This window comes from Apus apus, chromosome 8, assembly GCF_020740795.1.
Source record: "Apus apus isolate bApuApu2 chromosome 8, bApuApu2.pri.cur, whole genome shotgun sequence".
NCBI classification, from domain to species: domain Eukaryota; kingdom Metazoa; phylum Chordata; class Aves; order Apodiformes; family Apodidae; genus Apus; species Apus apus.
Genome location: NC_067289.1, coordinates 10,370,656 through 10,388,178, shown reverse-complemented (window position 1 = coordinate 10,388,178; position 17,523 = coordinate 10,370,656). Strand labels below are relative to the sequence as shown.

Sequence of the window (17,523 nt, the reverse complement as noted above, 5' to 3'; positions counted from 1 at the left end):
GGTAAAGTTACACGTAGACTTAATTTGAGGCAACAGTAAATATCTGGGGCAGAATAAATGCTTAAACATTCAGAGAAAAAATATGAAATTATGACAGTGAAGGAGAAGTAGGCAAGCTACCGAATGAGGAAAGATGTGTGAAAAATTAGAAGCTCGGTGGCAACAGTATTGAATTTATCAGTGTGCCATGACAAGGGAGAGAAAATAGAATACTTAAAGTACAAAACTGGAGATCTGATGTAAAGTCACATACAAACAACTTAGAGGAGGTAGATGAAATTAAAGTAACTGGAAAAGCATGAGAAAGATACGGCACGGTGCTGAGGGAGTCATGTCAGAAGGACTGATATTCAAGTATTAAAAAAAGGTAGTAACAATTCATTCAGATAATCAGATTCATCACTAGCTGGGGTTTGCATTTTAGCAGGTTAAGTCTCTGATTTGTCTGGCTCTGGATTTCAGGACTTCCCACTCATTCAGAGCCTGGAAAGATTCCTCTGTTCTCTGTGATGTTAGATGGGTTGGCTCTAGGCCAGCGTATGTCAAGTGCTCCCCTAACAGGCTGCTGTGTCTCTTAGTTTTCTCAGCTTCTCCACTTCTTATTTAAAACCAAACACTCGATTCCCATTTACCCTTCACCACCACGATGTAGCTATCACCCTTGGCACCTCTCATTTGTCACTTCACAAGTTGACGGATGACTGGTGTGACAGCAAGGATAATCCATATCCTTAGCGCAAAGTCTTAAATGGTATTTTGAAATTGAGATGAAACTTTCTCCTCTTAGTTATGCAAAAGTCACCAAGAAACAAACCCTTCTTTAACAATGAAAAATGTTGGTGCAGTAGTTAAATGATACCATACCTCTTGCTGTGAAGCTGGTTTAAGAAATTTCTGCACTCTAAATTGGAACAGAGGACAAAACCTGATTTATAATATAAAATTATTCCCTCCACATGCCCCAGGCCCTTCTAAAATTCACTAAACTTCATTATTTCATAATGTTGTGCAAGCCAAAGGGAATAGCAAGGTGCAAAAAAAAAGCAGGAATAGTGCATTAAAGCACAGAAACACTGAATCTTCATTGCAGAAGAAAAAGATGGTTGTCAAAATGTAGATTTAGTTATCCTTGCCACCTACCCTTCCTCTTTGTCTTCGAATTCACTCAGCAAATCTCTGAGCACAGCAATGACTAAAAGGCAGGTCTCACCATACACCAGACAAGCTTTCAGCAGTGCTTATGGATATTTATTAGTTATTGCCACAGCTTCACTGCTGAATTCCTCTGCTGAACAGAGTGTTTGCTACGTAACTAACAGAAGTCAAACGTTAATAACCAAACTGGACAGAGCAGACTTTGAATTCTGATCTAGATCATCACATATTGGAAACAAATCTTAGTCAAAGGGGGATATTGCCAGTTACTGCAAGGTGATGACAGTGGTCTTCAGCCCAAATGTCACACCTGAGCCAAAGGACTCCTGAACCCAGTACACTGCAGCTCAGGGTTCACAAATTAGTTATGTTTCCACTGTGCATCACTTGTGACTCAGATGCTTTTAATCTCACCTCTCCACGACTAGAGACCAATTCTAATAATTTGTACTGCATATATTCTCAGGCGTGGGTGTGCAAACACGACCAAACCAAGCCACAAGACCCTCAGCATTTTTTTTAATTGAAAAACAACAACAAAAAAAAAACACCACACCAAAAAAACCCAAAACCCTGCTGCAAGTAACCATATAAAACAGCCCAAAGGAGCAAGACACAAGTTCTAGTTAACTAAGTAGGCTCCTTTTCTAAATTGTCACGTTTCGCATCTAAGACAAAAAAGAACCCCCGTAGTTTAAATCGGATGATTTTGCGGCTGAGGTTCGAAGAGCATCAAGACGTTTGCAAGGAGGAGTCAGCCACGCTCTCCTGTTTCCTGCTGGAGTCACCCGACACCTCGCTGTCACGTCCCAGTTCCCGCACCTCAAACTGAGCACAACGCCAGCAACTTCTCCAGGCGACCCGAGACCGGTGCATCCCCCCGCACCGCCAGACGGGAGCAGGACCCTCCCGCTCCGCCGCCCCGACATGTTCCGCCCGGGCTCCCGCGGCCAGCCGCCGGCTAGCAGGTGCGCAGGGTCCCAGGGACGGGGCTCCCGGGACTGACGGCCTCCCGCGCAGCCCCTGCCCGAGCTCCCTCCTTGGGGCCCGCACCACCCCGGGAGATGGGGCGGGGGGACCACGGCGGCCGCTGCCCCGGGGACCGGGGCCGTGGGGGAGAGAGGGAGGGACGGGGGAGGCGGCCGGGGCGGGCAGGGGAGGAGTGAGGGCAGAGCCCGGGGGCGCCCCGACCCCGCCGGAGCCGAGCCGAGCCGAGCATCCCATCCCATCCCGTCCCATCCCATCCCGTCCCGTCCCGCCGCCCGACAGGTAGGGCACGCGCCCGCACCCGCGCCCCCGCCCCGCGCCGCCTGCGCGCGGGGGGCTGCGCCGCGTCGCGAGGGGCCGCGTCGCCTGAGGCGAGGCAGGAGCTGCGGGGCCGCCAGACCCGCCCGCTGAGAACCGCACTGGGAGCCGCCGGTTCCCGCTGCCGGCCCGGTGAGTAGCCGCGCCGGGTGCCCGCCCGTCCCCTCCCGGTGAGGAGCCGCGCTGGCCGCCCGGGTCCGAGGTCCCCACTGCACGGCAGCCCGCAGGGAAGGGGTCCCCCGTGGCTCACGGCGGTCACGGAGGCTCGGGGACACCGCGGAGGGGCCGTTCCGGAGGAGCGGGGACGCCTCGGCGGGGCTGCCCTTGGCTTCTGCGGTACCCGAGCGGGAGCGACCTCGGGCGGCCCCGGGGAAGGCGGGGGTGGTGTGCGGGGCTGGGGAGCGCAGGGCACGGGCACCGCACACTGGTGTGCGGCGCTGGGGAGGTGCTGCTGCCTGCAACAGCCCTGCCTTCACTCCTGCACCAACAGCAGAAACGAAGGGGGTTTTCTTGAAACAGAGAAAAAATATATATATAGATTTCGTCATCGAATGTTGCTGTAACAACTAGTTTTCATACCGTAGCGTCTTAAGAGAGTCGGTAAGTTAATTAGTGCTTTAGTAAAATACCGTTAGGATATTGTGCTTAAATCACTTCGATGCCTCTATGCTACCTATTCTTTCACAATGTAAGAAAAACCTAAAAATCACCATAATGTTTCTAGCTCAGCTCCACCAAACGTGTATTTATAGCACTTACATATAACAAATAAGAGCAAAACTTCCTTCAAGACGGAAATTGATGCACAAATGGGAGTAGCCTACCAGAGATGCAAGATGTGGTTAAGCATAATTTTCAACAATCACAAGTAAATTGCATTTTGATTATAGCAGGCATACAAAGTATTATAGAAATTATACCATTTACGTATGATAGAGACTATCAGAGATAAAAGTATATGTTGCAAATGATCATAATTCAGTTTGGTCACTTCCAGTGTAGCATCCCAATGAGAGTGGTAAAAATGAGAGAAATAAAGTTTGGAGAAACGCAGCCTTAAAAGGAAGGTAGTGAAACGATATGTAACTACCTGAATACTCAAAAGGAACTAGTTAGTAGAGGGAGTGACAACGACACTTAAGTGGGTGATTCTTACTTGCACTAGCATTTGTGTACTTGAAGGAAAGAAAATGCTTTAAAGCAAACCCTCAAAGAGAGCTGACTTAATAGTGTTTCATATCAGCAAACCTTTACGGACCAAAGCTTAATCATGTTTTATGATCTAGAAATACACTTTCCCAATTTTTCCTTTAGCATTTCAGGGGGAAATGAGCAGGATTTAGCTTCTGTGTGTTAAACATGGCTAGTAATTTTATATGCAACTTTTACACACAGAATACCAAGGTGATTGTACAAACTTTAGTATTTTATGGGAAGAAACAATCTGAAAGTGAGAGAGACTCAGAACTTAAGGTCAAAGACACTTTTAGGTTGTCTTATCTGACATCCCAGACTTTACACTCTGCAGGAAAAAAATGGGTAGAATGAAATCTTTACACCATTAACCTGGGTCAGAATAAAACAGCTATTCTAAAGAGAAAGTCTTGAGGATCTTAAGTATTAGATAAGCTACTGTTTTCCTTGCTCATAGTCTTGCTTTTGTTGTTACACATTTACCTCCTCATACACATACAACCACCTTCAGACACCACACAATTCTTGCTAGGCTTTTCAATATATACAGCTGAGGAAACCAGTCCTACTCCACTCCAGAGCTCTGCCATCTGGTCATCTCTTCAGCCCAACTAGGCCTATGACCCAGAAAAAATCCCATCTAATTCTGTAGCAAGGCTTATCCTGCTCTTGTGAGTAATGTACCTGTATCTTCTTTCTGAAGAGAGATTTTCTTTCTGTAGCTCAAGCAAGCCAGACTTCCTTGCAGCAAGAGCTGCAGCTCTCTTTTTGATATCTTTTATCACCTGAAGCTAATTTGTTGACAGCTGCTTGTTATTTGTTAATCAAGGTAACCCTTTCTTTGCAGAACAACTATGTGAGCTTTACTTTCTGTCAGTGTCTGTCTGTGGGAAATAAGGTCACCAGAACAGCAAGTAGTTTATTTGGATCATTCCTGTCTTCACCAGGAAACTTGACCAGAAAAGCACACCTGGGAAGTCATGAGATAAATAACTTGTCCTCATACACCTTCAGCTTATTATGCCCACCACACAATATTTGGGCAACTTTAGTTGGGCACTAGTTACAGCAGCTGTTGAGAAATACAAACAACGAATGTTAGCATTTAGGAGTCAGCTTTACATATCTTACTAAACAAAGTTTACATCTTCCCTACAGAATTGCTTTGGGTGTTGGCCTGTTTCTGTGGCTGTTCACACATGGTCTTACTCACCTACACCCAGCTTCCTAAACCAGGGCCACAGCTTTGCCCACCTTGCTGGCTTTCCTATCACGTACTATGATCACTGTCTACATTCAGCATAAGCTCAGGGTGCATGTTAATTCCTGCTCAAAACCTTTCACTGCTCTGGCTTCCATATCTGAAGGCAAAACAAAAGTCCTGGGCCTGGGTGCCTCAGCCATTGTGGAGCACAGCAGAGCAGGCTAGTGACCTTTGGGCACCCACTGATAAATTAACATTTCTGGCAGTAGCTTCTTGCATTGAATGCTTACTCTGGGGATCAGATAAGCAGCTGCAGAGAGCTGCACAGAACTGGTAGCTGTCATTTTTTTCTCCAAGCAGCTAATAGACATTTATTTCTGTGTCTCATTTGGGAAGCTGGAACTGTGGGGTTGTTTTTTTTTTTGGTTGGTTGCTTTGGGGGGTTTTTTGGGTTGGTTTGTTTTGGTTTGTTGGGTTTTTTTATGGTGGAGAAACAAAACCACATAAAGACCTTAAACATACTAGCTTCCACTTTGCATCTTCAGGTTAGAAGCAGGAAGAAAAATATTGAATTTCTTACATGAGCCAGGAACTTTGTGTTTCTGTCCCATGTGTAATCCAGTGACTATTCAGAATGTTGTTGAATGGCTGCCTAAGGAGACACAACTACCCATCTCACTAAAACTGCAGTTTTACTGCTCAAGCTTGCTGAACTAAATCTATACCTATACACAACTTTTGGCCAATCCTGTATATCTGAAAGTAGTCTTAGCTGACAAGTAAGAGTCTTTAGACATGTCTTTTGGACTGGTACATGCTTTCAACACACCTTTTGTTGGAATACTGGAAAGAAGAAGAGGGATAATAAGTGTTCTTTAGTTCAGTATTGGAAGCAGCCCTGGAGCTCAGAAGCAACATTATATTGAACTGTAATTCAAGAAAATTAAAATGCATATCCACCCAACAGAGATGAGAAGTAGCAGGTTTTATATTTTGAACACTGAAAAGACAAGCCTGAAGAACATCTGCCTGTTTCTGAGAAACTTACTCTCTATGTAGTACAAACAGTTTTGCATTACCAACACAAAATGAAATATCTTTGCTACTTGTCAGTAATATGTGGCATGGCAGAAAGCATAGGCACATGGAGCACAAAGAATGGCTAAGAAAAGACTTCCTGGTTTTACAAGGTCCTGTTGGAAACCAAGCATATTTTGTATTGGATGAATATACTAGGGCTGACCATAGATACAAAGATGTAAACTAAGATATTCAAAGCCAAGAACAGATCCAAAAAGCTGCAGCTGTATCAGACCTTTCTTACAGACAGTAGGCATGTGGCACCCACTCCCTGCCCTCAGGAACTTACACAGTAACACTAAGGTCACAGACTTCAGCTGACAGCTGCTCTTGTGGTCCAGCAAAACAGCCTAGATCTTGTAAAACAGAGAAAACAGATTTGGTGGTTTTGTACTAAGATGCTTTTAGGAATGAGTGAAATTAAACGTTGATCCTTTCAGGAGATAAAATTGCTGGCAAAGACCCAAATTATGAAGTTCAACAGTCAAGGGACTAAGACAGAGATAAGAGTTTCTTTGAAGGAATAATTATTTTCCTTTTTTTTTTTTTTTTTTTTTTAAATAGCTCCAACAAAAAACAGACAAGCAAACAAACAAACCCCCCAAGCCCCCAGAACAGAACAACAACATGTAAACCAACAGGAATCAGTATTAAGAATATATTTTGAACAAGTGGAATGAAATAATCAAAGACAGCTACTCAGGGGGGTGATCAGTGGTATTTGGCAAGACTAAACACGGCTTACAGATCTGTTCTCCATATTTTTTTCACCTCTGTGAGTAAAAGAGAAACAAATGTATTACAAATCTTATTTAAATAAAAGAGGGCAAATAAACAAATCGCCTGAACAAGAAAGTAATGTCAGAACATTCATTATCAATACAACTGCGAGCATTAGAACAGTAGCTGGTGTCACATATGAGGAAGAAATGTGTTTTTCTGCACTTCTGCAGAAGCAGTACTGCAGACCAACTGAGGAATCCATTTAATACTTCTTGGTTATGCTTTTCATTTACAAATTTCCAGGTGAATTTACCAGATGTTTTGAATGGGGTGGACAGAAAATTTACCTAATGTGATGTGATCATTTTGGATATTCACCAGGTTCTTACAATGTCAGTTTGATTGTCAGTGGTGGGAATTGTTGAGATGACATACTGTACTGTGTTTTCATGGGAATTTATTTTAAACAGTTCTTTATCCTAGCTAACCTATGTTGTCAAACTCAAGCAACAATTCTCAGAGATATTTTCCTTCAGAGAGGGCAGGGGTCAAAAAGTTCAGCTAAACCCAGAAATAACTTAAATTGTCAAAGGTCATAAGTATGTGGATGAGGAATCTGATCCCTTGAAGAGTGTGGCTGTAGGTGACAGGAGGAGGGAGACTTGCAGAAGTAGAAAAGAAATTAACTACATAATTTCTGTGCTTTGTTTTACTAACGTAATATGCACTATAGTGACAAAAACCTATTGCTTATTTCCAGACATTTACCACCCCATCTTCCTTTATTTTACCAATATTATGTTTTGAACACTTTAATCCAGGCTACCACAGCCTCCCACACCAACTTCACTCTTCTTTTCCTGAAAACATCCACTAATTTCTTTTTTTGATTCCTGCTCTACTCCTGTACATCACCGCTCCCCTTTCTGACTGCAGTGCCTGTAATAGTGTCAGTCACAGCCTGTATGTACCAACACTACTTCATCATTCAGTTCTCCTCTCCTTCAGACGTCCTTCTCCCAGGATTGACTTGGGAAATCCTAACAAGCATCAGTGACAGTTTGATATGCCCATAATTTGTTGCTATGCTGTTAATTTCGTATATGATTTAAACTATGACCTCCTTCCAGTTATCACTGTAAGTACACTAATTAGTTTAAGCAGGGTTTTGCCATTTCCTTCCTCAGCCCTGTGCTAATTACTTTACTCTTTCTTGTTACAGATAGTTTGTAAGGCTACACCCAAAGTAGGAGGGAGGGAGGTACAGTTTGGCTGGTGGGAGCCTTCATCTGCAGGGTAGATAACCAATCCTAGCACTAAAGCCTGCTTCAGGTCCTTCTCTCATGCAGCTGTCATTCCCTGGAGATTTAGGACTATGAACACTGTAAATTAGAACATACTCTAAAAACTAATATTTTGAGCTATGATTGGCAACTGAACAGCCAGAAGGCAGAACAGTAAGTTCTGTAATGAGACAACAGAGTGTCCTGTGTACGAGAGGTGCTGAGAAACAGTAACAGGCTGATAGAAGAGGCTGAGAGCTCCCTCTGATGAGGATACCAACTCGGGATCACAGGGATCCCAGCAGTGGTCCTTCCAGGGTCACTGCTTGATATTACATTGCTTCAGGTTTGGCTGGAACGCTCCAGCTGCCTCTCCAACAGTATTTAGTTGTTTAACAATGGGGAAACAGCTTCAATGTGAAGGACCTGTAATGCAAGCACTAATAGCCCAATAGTTTGGAGCATTCACCCAGAAGTGGAAAAGGCAGTTTTAGTTTTCTTTCAGAAGAAAAATGAATTAAACCTCTACATCAAAACAATAGCTTTGATTACCAACTCAGAGGACAAAATGCAGCAGCTCCCTATTTCCCTGCATGTTGTGCAGGCTACTGACAGGTGCTGGCTGTGCTCTCTGGAGAAGCAGGAAGGAAAAGCCTGCTAGCACCCATGGGGACTGTGCACTTTGAAACACTTAACATATACCAGGAGTTCAGTAGATATACCAGAAACTTGAGAGGGTTCTTTCCCAATTTTTAATTCACCTTTTTGTTTATCAGTGGATTAAACAATGCCTGATATTGCATGTACAATACATCTTCCCTTCCCCCTGCTTCACTAAAAACAGAGGGAAAAAAATATACAGGATATTTCTGTTTTTCTTTTAATAACAAGTATAAATTTAGTATCTTCAGATTAGTAGTACAATGGGTAGGATTTATCTGGTGCACAGTATGAATTTTAAACTTTCTTTTTTAGTTGTGTCAACCTTGGAGTATTTTCTTTAATCTCTTTACTTTCCCTCATTAATTTTGTTTGCTTCAAGACTTGCCTTATTATTAAACATCTGGCTGCTACCAATACCCATGACACATAATAGGTAGTCAGTGTTGGGTTTTTTATCAAAGCTAGGTTTTCTTTTGGCTGTGGCACCACAATTCATCTTATGTATAATTATCCTTGACTGCTCTGCAAGAAAGTTTCCTTTCTAAATCTTGATTAAATTTAACTTAAATAAAAAAAAAAAAAACACAACAAACTTTAAAAAACATTATAACACAGAACCTGATGCTGCAGTACACATTTCCAAGACAGTAAAATGCAAAACTTGTCAACACGCCCTGTATAACCTAACTCTAAGCTATCACTTCTAACACTGAAGCCTACTCTCTGCACTCTATTTTGAGACTGCTCCATGCACTTGCAATAACCAGCTCCCAAGTATTACAGGAGTTCTTTTGTTTTCTGGAAAAGTGTTGACTTACTGTATGAAGTGCGGAGAAACTGGAGTGAATTCAACTAAGAGGTCTCTGTGTTACAGTTAAAACTTCTTAAACACAAAGATGCATACCATTTAGGATGCCTAGATTTAGATACAGTTTAACTTAAATTACTTGCTTTCCCAAAGATACACCAGACACCCAGGTGGTGGAGTATTGCTTAGAATTGTTAGTTGCAACGATGTAACTAGTTAGTTTAGTAGCACTTTAGCTTGCATTGATGTTAGTTTTGCTTTTAGAGTGGCAGCACAGGGTACTTAAGTTTCCCTTCAGCAAATCCTCAGTTTACTTAGAGTGTCCCATAGGACTGGATTTGAATTTTCTTTCAGCAATGAACAATTTAGGTAGTCCTTATGTTGTCCCTGTGAGAATGCATAGTTATCAGAATTCCATGGAACAGGCACAGCACATCTAAACCAGCGGTGGAGCTGGCCTTCAGAATATTAAAGGAATAAGTACAAAGTATCTCTTAGTTTTCAGAACTGTGTTTAAATTAGGTCTGAATCGTTTTCTCCCAAGATTCATTTATAACTGTCTATGCTATTTCAATTTGAAAAGAGAAGAGAACAAATCAGCAGGGTAACAACTTTCAACAACGTGCTTATAGATTATTCCTTCTCTATGCTGTCAAGGCAATCTCTTCATTCTCAGTGAAAAATGTGTATTACTGTTGTAGACATCCAATAAAAGTGAACAGCTCATTTATTTTTAAAAGGAAAATATTTTAATGTTGTGATATTGCAATGAAATTCCCATCATCCTCACACAAATTCTGGATTAAGAACATCCCTTCAACTAGCAAAAATAATTGTTTCTCAAGTACATAAAATATAGAAGTAGTAGCACAGCTATTAAGGAGCTTTAGGTAAATGGTGACATTGTACCTGCCAATAAGTTCAATTCGAAGAAAAATATATGCCATAAATTCAGTGAAATCCAACGGTCACATTATTCACATTCTCAAAAGTAAGTAGCGTATATGAACTGTATCAGTTCTGCAACCAAATCTCCTCTTGATTTCTAAGTGGATAACTGAAAATCTGTGTCTACTTAGTCTGTTCTATATTTTTGCATTAGTTGTAAATGCAAGAATACTAATTTAGCAGGTACTCATGGAATCATGCTGCAGGTAATGATAAGGTTATCTGATAGCTTAACCTGAGCTCAGTTGGTGGTGCAGATAGTCCTGCTGGACCTTGTGCATCCCAGCCAGAAGAAGTCAAGCATTTCAAGCCCAATTGTCACAAGAGTTTCATAGTTATTCTGAAGTTCCTTGCAAAGTAGTGGCTGGAGAAGCCCTGCATTTTATCTACATCATACTGCCATGGAAAACAGTTGATGAATAACTCCTTGATATGATTCACCTTTAGACTCTCAGAGATAACATCCTGTGTTTCTTACCTATAGTTAGAAAGACAGTAGATTTTAGGTGGTAGAAAGAAGAAGGATTCATCTTGTCAAAAAAAGCCCTCAATTATAATTTATTGGACTGAATTTTCATGTTTTTCTTATGTTAGTATAAGCTAGAAAAAAAAATTGAGTATGTTGCTGTTATACCTACCGCCCAATCCTGTTAATCACGTTACACTCTGTGGAAAAAAAGGTTTCACAAATTCAAGCAAGCTAAACCAAAAACAATGTCTGTAGTATCTTGGAGACACACAAAAACATATTTTATCATATTAGATGCCAAGATAGTTAGAGGCAGCTTGATTTTGTTCACATCTGTGTAAATGTTTCTATGCTTTTCAAAAAACCCCTATATTTTAAAAAAAGTGAGTTATAAGGTTTTGTTTTCTATAAATTATCACAGATTGGTATTTATTGACATATTAACTTGGCATCAAAACTGATGTGCTCCTTTGGGATGTTAGTAGTAAACCAGAATTTTTCAGGAATATTTCAGGCATGTAAATTATGTTAAAATAAGATTTGTTATGAATAAGCATAGGCAGAATGTATTCTTTGCCATTAAAATAACTTTAGAATGTACCCTGACATTTTAACTAGATAGTTTATGAATATAACTGCAGGTGGTCATAGAAACAATACCAAATTAAAAAGAACAGGAACTTTCTGTGAATAGTTTAGAGGAAGACACTAATTTTAGGCTATTGTTTTGCTTTTATGGTGTCATAAGGTAAAAAAACCCTGGTTTTTGAGTACTATTATAATCCTAAGAAATGTTTTTAAATGTTTAACAGGAATCTAAACTAATTTGGCTTTCTTTCAAGTTGAAATGACTGGAAATGAGAATGGACTTGAAAAAATAATACATTTACTAGACAGGTACTTTTGAAAGTACTTTAGATACTATTAAGGTATTTACCATAAACAAATTGTGTTTAGTAGGGACCAACATCACAACCACATAGAATAGTTTTGACCAATTGTTTTTTGAACATACAGATGTATTGGTGAAGCTGCCTGTCCAAGGAAATGAATGACAGTAGACTATGAATTTCCTTCGTTTTTACAGCAGCAGAAATTGTTTTACAATTGGGTAACAATACCTCCAAGAATTGAGGAAGAAATCTAGAATCTCATGATTTGTAATAGAGAACATGGTACAGTATGGTATTATGGCCTTTTGGCTGGTCTTACCAATACTTTTTTTTTTTTTTTTTTTTTTTTCCCCAAGACATCAAACTGTTCCATAATTCAGATTCTGTGTTTAAAAATTTGGTTATCCAGTATCACCAGTCCCTTTTCACTAACAGATTTGCCCTATAACTTTTGGTTTTGAACTAGCTGAAAATGATGTTGTGACAACAGGAAATTTCCAAATTTCTTCCTTAAATATCTGGGGACAAGTAAGCCCTTTGTTAATTTCAAATTTCCAAATCCAGATTAATTATTTCTGAGAAGAGTTGCTACAAAGAATTTCAGAATGTCTGCCAAACATAAGGAACACACCATTCAAAACAGGAAAGCAATGTTCACCTTCCTAGCACGCACATAATGCTGAGTACCTACCATGTTGTGATTGCACTTTTACAGTCTGTTTGATTTGTAATCAATCTAAAAAGGAAAACACTGGAACAGCCCACAAGTTTTTATTAGCTATATGTATTTCCTGTTCAAATAAGACCTTCACATAATAATTTACTTTTAAGTTATGAACATCTTTTTCACATTTCTCTTCCTTTCAGAAGTACTTAGTATCTGTCTTGAATTTAATTAATGAAAAGCTTTTAGTGAGTTGATTTGAGATCTTCAAAGAATAAATTTTAAGAAAAGTTGTCAGATAGTTAAACACTTGGTGTCAGGTGCTGTGTTTTGAGACCTTTTTTTTTGCCAGTATTTGACTCTTGTTGCTGTAATGCTTAGAAACACACTGCACTGTTGGTGGCACGAGCTGGTTGAGAAGCTTGCCTGTGACATTTATCTATATAAATACTTAAAAAAACTATTTAAGGCAAGATTAAAATCCTCCACATGAAATCACCAGTTACTTCCTGTGTCATTCCACTGGTGCTCCTGAAATGCCCACGTGAGAGTGTACATAGCAAAAGGAAGAGAGGAGTAGTCAGAGAACACAAGTTATATGTTAGATCTAAATCACATTTTAAACATACTTTTTAAAATTACCAAGTGGTTTATGACACGAAAGCCTAATTTGCAACCTCTTTGACTTCATCTTGGAAAATGCTGAGAATTTCCAGTTCTAGTTGAAGTCTGTGGGAGATGTTTGCACATTTTTAATGTATTTAATTTGGACCAAATTTCACCAGATTCCAGCTGTGTCACAATGTTTGTTCCATTAACTTTAAAAGAAGTAAGATCAGATAACATCACATACTTGGAATATCACACTGTGCTGCACTAATAACACAATCTATATTAAGAATAGGCATTGCTATCAAAAGTGCAGTTTCTTAAAAAATACACAACCATGAACGTCTTTGTTTGAGAGGAAAAACAAGCTTTTAACTTCTTCATTTTGTCTTTGCCCTCCTTTCTATAGCACAAGGACAAGTGCTACTACACAGTACACCTACATACACTAAGGAATATGAATAAGGAATTTTTAGTGGGACATCTTTTAAAGAATATTTCTGATTTTATAGTGCTTCTTGGTGAGTTTTTAGGCTTAAATAGTAGCAAGCCTATTGCTTCACTGCAGAGGAAATGGAACTGCCTTTCACTGTTTTTTCTGTTAATATCTGTGCCTGGATGTAGTGAATTCAGTTTGTATCTCTCTAGAACCATCTTCCTGATCCACATTGCCCATCTAAATTAGGAACATACAGGCTAATTAGTCTGAAGAATCCTTCCTTTCACGCAATTTCTGATCTTTCCCATAGTCAAAACCTCAATAGTGCCTTAGTTTCACACCTAGCTGGCACTTCAGAGCTGAGTTTAACCTCCTTGCTTTTAGGACAGAAAAGCAGTCCTGGCTATCTTTCAGTCCATCTCCATAAGCTACAGTCCTGAAGTCCTTCCTGAATTTAAGCATCAATTCCTTAATCTTTCTAAGGCGCCATCATTCATCCTTATCAGACCTTACCTGGTGCCTAGTTTTTGATCCAGGACTTCTTTTTATACCTTTTAAAACTCTTGCAAATTGGGAATTTTAAAAAATGGTAGTTACCAATACTGCATCCTACACGTCATTGTAGGTATTTCTTTCATTACCTTATGCACTCTACCAGGAAGAGATCCTATGATTCTTCATGTGCTTTTTTTGTAGCCTATTCTGACCAAGGTCTAAGCCTGTCCTGTCTAGAAGGTTTCCTTAGTAAGTAGCCATTCTATCAGCATAACAAAGGTCCACCTGGAATTGTCCTAAAGTCAGGGATAGGTGGGGAAAAGGCAGGATTCCTAACAGCTGTGAGCAAAAGCACAGTTTATATTGGGTTGGTTCTCTGTCAGTAAACTACTGAAATACAGTTAAACATCAAAAAAAAACCTCCAACCCAATAATTAGTCATTCAGCTCCTGATTGCCAGCTCCCTGATTTGATTGACAACTCTTTCATCTGAGCATACCCTGCCATAACTATTGAATGTGGAGAAGTTTATCAGACTAGTACATAAAACCTTGTTATATTTCCTTTAAGAATTCAATCAGTAAATAGAGGAAGGCAGGAATATTTCTAAGTAGATCATATGAAGTTTAGTTAGCTTTGTTTACATTTATTCTCCAGTAAAATTTGTCTGATCTTTTAGAATATTTTTTAAACATGATGTGAAATAAGGCTGATCATTGCTAAAGCCAGCAGAGGCTTCTATGTGTGTTTGCTTATTTTAATTTGGAGCAAAATAAAGTCCACTCAGGGCCCTGTGGGCATGGGAGGAAAAGGATTTTTGTATTGGGTGGTATACCATGGAATGGCTTGTCTTTTCTCTGCTTCTCTTTTTTATTGGCATGAAAGACCTGGCCTGTTTGCAGCTGCATCACTGGTAAAAATGAAATGTAAATCAGGAGTACCCCATAGACATTATAAAATGAACAATCTGAATACAAAGCACATTAACTTCTACTCTTTTTAGTGCACTGAACTATAAAACTAGCAACGCAATCCTGCACCTGTTGGACTGCATAGGCACTCAGGTCTCAGAATGTTGGGAAATATTCAGCATTTTCAGTTCCCAGTGAAGTCATTAGCAGCCAAGAGAGACTGAAATAAGTCTTTGAATACCTTACAAGATCAAACCCTGATACTGTCAGTGGTTATATTCTGCACATGAGTTCCAAATCCATAACAAAATCAGAAAGACATTTGCTTGAGATATTTATAGAATGTCTGTTTGACTAACCATCTGTGCCCTGACTGAAGTACACACATGGTCCAGATTGAATAAAACACAATTCTATGGATTGAAGTAGTACCTTTGACACTGTTACCTCTAAAGATTTTACTGCTAGTGACTTTGTTGACCTGCTTATCTGTAAAGGTAAATTTTTAAACTGTTAAAATCTGAAAGGCAGCATGAGGAAAGAGTCTGCCTACTTCAAAAAAGCTTTGAAGATAAGGGATGTGTGAATGCTGCATGCCTTTCAAAAAGGCTGCTTGCTTAGGGTCCGGATGAAGCTAGCTGTCTTCCTGAGTATCTTTCAGTTTTATTTGTGAGTGTAAAGGTAAGAATATGGTTTAATATTTTGCCATGTTTTCACTTGTCTATTTCAGAAAGAGACTCATTAATTTTTTTGTTGTTCATGGTGTTCAGTACAAATATTAACAAAACATTTGAAATGTAGCTGACTATAGCTTGGAGATAATTGCAAAGAAACATCACTTGTGTTCATTCATTTGGCTTCCTTCACCAAGATTATCTTTTTTCATGGATCAGTGTGTTTCATATATTCAAAATGCCGTGATTAGGCTTCATAACAAAAAGATGAAAAGCACTAGGCTATAATAGGATTGCTTCGAGAAATATATATATAATGGTCACTTACTACTTATTTAAGTGATTCCTTAGGAACAATTATTGAAGAGCACATTTTTGGAAGCTGGTTGTGCTTGTTCAAGATGGTAGGAAATGGAAGTTTCTGATACTGCTTCACAAGATGGATTTTCTTTAGTGATAACCTGGGGAATTCTTTAGATTGCCTCTTGGCTGATATAGCACCATCTGTCACATCTGCAAAGAAGATAATTATTTCTAGGAGCAGCTGTGTTTTTTTAATGGAGTCTTGCATCATCAAGGTCACTATTTTTTGGTTATACAGTGTGGGAAAATAGAAGCAATTCTTTTTTCCATTTTGCTCAATAATAAAGGATGTATTATTACAGTTAGTGGCATAAAGCTCATAGGTATATACTACAGTCCTTTGATTTCCAAGAAATCTTTTTACATTCTTCATGAGAGCACGTAGCTTTTTAGGAAGAAAAACAGCATAATTCATGAATCAGTTAAGACAGCACCTGACGGCAAATGACTGTGGAGGCTCTTCTGTTAATGGAAATACTAAAGTGCTTCTTAACACTGGGTAATAGGTCCAGGTTCCCAGCTTCAGTTTCAAAAGCTGAACTGTAAATTAGGATCTCTCACACCAGAGGAAAAAACCCCAAATGACCCATCCTTTAACAGATTCTTTGTAGTGCCTGTGGCCTTCCATCATAGCTCTAGATCAGATGAGCACGTCTAAGTCAGATGAGCATTCTCCTTCACATAATAAACACGGAGAGTGAAGCAAAGGTGAGAACTAAGGCCTGAAACCTTCAACAGCTTGCTTTATCTTGTAGGAAAAAGGCTCTCATCTGTTTCAGATGCCTTGAACGTCTAGTGCTTTGTGTAAACTCTAAATGTGAAATAAGAAGTAGTATGTGAATGTAGAGCTATCATTAGATGATGAGATGGTTACATCTCTGCAGCAGTTTCTTTCAGCTTCCTGCTGCTGAGGAACTAATGAGGGTGATCAGCTTCTCAGAGACAGAATAGTTTTTCCCTAGGGAGTTAATGAAAAGTAGGTTTATCTTAGTGGTTTCTCTAAAGAGCAAAGGTGGTTGTGTGGCCTCAGGAGAGTCTCTTATGAAATGAGATAGCTATTGAAAATTAAAGCTTAGAAAGAGTGCCCACAGGATAATGAAAGAGAAGAGAAAACTTTGATCTGAGAGATGAGATCATTGAAAAAGATACAATGCAAAACCAAACCTGTGTTCCACGTTGAAAGACACATGAACCCGAAGGTGTCTAGACAGAACCTCATACACTGCACCTCCTCAAGTTACAGAAGACTCAGGTTTGTAGCTCTGGATGCCCAATCTGAAGCACGTCAGAAAGGTGCTCATTTTTCCATCAGTTACTATACTGTTATGCATCTACTTTGTGAGATACCTAGAGGTGTTCAGGTAGCTGGCCATCAGTGAAGGGTGGCCAAGGTGTGGGCATAAGTGTTTCTGTGTACTTCTTTTAGAAATAACATACCGATAAACTCACTGAGAAAAAGGCTGTGAAGTCTAAAGCCATTTCTGAATGTAGGTCTGATAATTTAGCATTTGTTAGAGTTATTCTTCATTTCCTTGACTGTGAATCCAGACTGCATGAACCTGTTTGCAAACAGTAGGAGCCTGGAATTCATCTCACCAGCACAATGCTAGAGTTGAACTGCAATACAGCAAGAGAGTAAGGGT

The 17,523-nt window shown here is 39.8% G+C and overlaps 1 protein-coding gene across 5 annotated transcripts in view; it reads left to right on the top strand.

Annotated features, from left to right (window-relative positions):
- Positions 1 to 1,903: 1,903 nt before the first annotated feature.
- The window catches only part of SPHKAP (SPHK1 interactor, AKAP domain containing), a 66,999-nt gene continuing 51,379 nt past the window's right edge, over positions 1,904 to 17,523 (top strand). The window contains exon 1 of one of the 5 annotated variants that reach the window (XM_051626693.1): positions 1,904 to 2,123. In XM_051626693.1, coding sequence (XP_051482653.1) covers positions 2,083 to 2,123 — 41 coding nt within the window. In that variant the 5' untranslated portion in view covers positions 1,904 to 2,082. Of the gene's footprint in view, positions 2,124 to 2,406; positions 2,425 to 2,547; positions 2,593 to 17,523 lie in introns of those variants that run through there. The other 4 variants (XM_051626694.1, XM_051626692.1, XM_051626696.1 and 1 more) reach the window with 4 other exon arrangements.